General features: G+C 41.0%; 1 protein-coding gene across 1 annotated transcript; it reads right to left on the reverse strand.

Moving 5' to 3' along the window:
- Positions 1-793: 793 nt before the first annotated feature.
- Positions 794-1,832, reverse strand: tfam (transcription factor A, mitochondrial). Its single transcript, XM_035666562.1, has 3 exons — positions 1,712-1,832; positions 1,309-1,458; positions 794-946 (listed from the first exon to the last, which is right to left on the reverse strand). Exons 1-3 carry the CDS (start codon positions 1,820-1,822, stop codon positions 809-811), a joined length of 399 nt encoding a protein of 132 aa, XP_035522455.1. The 5' UTR covers positions 1,823-1,832; the 3' UTR covers positions 794-808.
- Positions 1,833-2,038: the final 206 nt, after the last annotated feature.

Here is a 2,038-nt window from a genome sequence, read left to right on the forward strand (position 1 = left end):
ACTGGACATAAGGAATACACTTCGGGTGTCATTGTCTCCCATTACCCCTAGATGGGACCAGCTTGTTGCGGAGAAACAACGCGTATTTATCCCCTACAGCTTGAAGGCCGGTCCGTGAAAATATTGTCCTACATGAAACCAGTCTGTGGCTCAAAAAAGGCTGGGGACCGCTGCACTAGTTAATTCTTGTCCTGCTGTCTGAAAACACAACTAACTTAGTGTCAGTGGTGGTATTTGGAGAAATTACAACTACAGCTGTTAATTCAGAGCCATACTGTGACTTTTCACTGGAAGAGCAGTCCATGTATCAATTACTACCAGTGAGTAGGGATGTCAGTGAGTCGCGATACCGGAAATATATTATTTCATACCAATACTAGTGAAATTCCACGATACTTGATACCAATACGACAGTAAAAATGTTTTCTTCAAGTCTTTTTTGCCCCAATCCCTATTTAATATTGAGTATCAGATCAAAATCTATATTTAATAGGCAAACAATATAATAAATAATAACAAGTAGGCTATACAATACCCCAACAAAAGCCCCAGACACATACACACACAGAGCAAAAGAGACGTAGATAAGAGGAGAGAGTTGACGACTGTGCACGAAAGTCACATTTAATGGCCGGCTAGAATATTTGTATGCGTATAAGCTGTACTTTCAGGTCCGGAAGAATTGCATCATTGAACCTTCGGTACTGTAGAAAAATGATTATGGTCACGTTTTCAGAATTTTGGTATGGACTTGGTAGCAAGGTATCGGTTCTTGTGACAGCCCAACTAGTGAGTGTGTCATACTTCATTATGTCAAACAATGTGAACCATTAAATGTTGTGTTGGTTACCGCTGTGGTGGTTCCTCTGCAATCCTCAAAGTGTTCTGCCATGTAAATGTTGTTTGCAGAGCGAGTACGTTTGGGCTTCCCCAGTTTGCCTGCCTCCTGGAATACACACACACACACACACACACACAATATAACAGTTGATGTCACAGTCTACTCTGTGTGTGCTCTGCATGTGCCAGAAGGGAAGTTAGTGGTGGAATAGCGTATGGAAATAGTCAAAAACTGGTGAGAACTATCTGACCAGTCTGAGGAGAGAACATTTTGAGATGATTACATATGTGTAGTATACATTAGGGTATTTCTTGCATACACATAATTCATATACTATGCAGTTGAAACGCACTTCAATTGACGTCATACTTGGTATGAATAGTACGTCAGTATGTCATTTCAAACAACCTGCCTCTTGACAAAAAAGCAGCCCGGCACTGCTCCCCAGCTACTCCCATCTCTCTTACCTTCTTTTGGCGTCGGGCTAAACGCTTGGCCATTTTCTCCCTTTTCTCCAGGGTTAGTTTCTGGCGCCTCTCTGGGGTTATCTCGGCCCAGTAGCGCTCATGCTTTACCTTAAACAGCGACATGTCCCGCACATAGGCTTCCATAAACGGCTGAAAGGGAGAGGGACACCAACAGAAACCTTTTGGTCACAACAAACAACAAAACCCTGTATACGAAGAGACTGTGCTGTGTATGTGTTTTACACTTAAACACTATCAGAGAAATAATTTGCCACTCACTACACTGCCTTACCATCAATGTATGCCGTACAGGCACAGTTAAAAACGTCAATAAAAAGCACAATTTAGAATGTTCAACAAGTAAAGTACTGAAATACCTAAATACGTAAAGCACTGAACATACCTGTTTCTGTTCTGGGCTCATGTTTCTCCACTGCTGGCCGATCTTGCTGGTGATATCCTGTAATTTCATTTCTGAAAGCAAATAATATACATTACCACAGAATTGTAGCATTTGAGTCGCTGACATATGACATGAAAATCTCAGGCTGATCTAGCTGAGCCATGAGAAATCACACTTCAGTGTGGTTTTTATATCATTCTTTCACATTGCTTATGTTTAAGTACTCCAAGCTGTTATTGCCATATCAGTGCAGCAGGTTTGTAAAATCAATAATTAAATGAAAAATTCACCAATTTTACTTTAAAGTTAGCTCAGTGGGTAGAGCTG

Source organism: Morone saxatilis, unplaced genomic scaffold, assembly GCF_004916995.1.
Source record: "Morone saxatilis isolate NCDOM2014 unplaced genomic scaffold, NCSU_SB_2.0 Contig1, whole genome shotgun sequence".
NCBI lineage: Eukaryota > Metazoa > Chordata > Actinopteri > Moronidae > Morone > Morone saxatilis.

Excerpts from the sequence above, each read along its gene's own strand:
- tfam (XM_035666562.1), bottom strand. The coding sequence starts at position 1,822 with ATGCTACAATTCTGTGGTAATGTATATTATTTGCTTTCAGAAATGAAA. Across the intron at positions 1,459-1,711 it reads TGAGCCCAGAACAGAAACAG|CCGTTTATGGAAGCCTATGT; the intron begins GTATGTTCAGTG and ends TCTCCCTTTCAG. Across the intron at positions 947-1,308 it reads TAGCCCGACGCCAAAAGAAG|GAGGCAGGCAAACTGGGGAA; the intron begins GTAAGAGAGATG and ends TGTGTATTCCAG.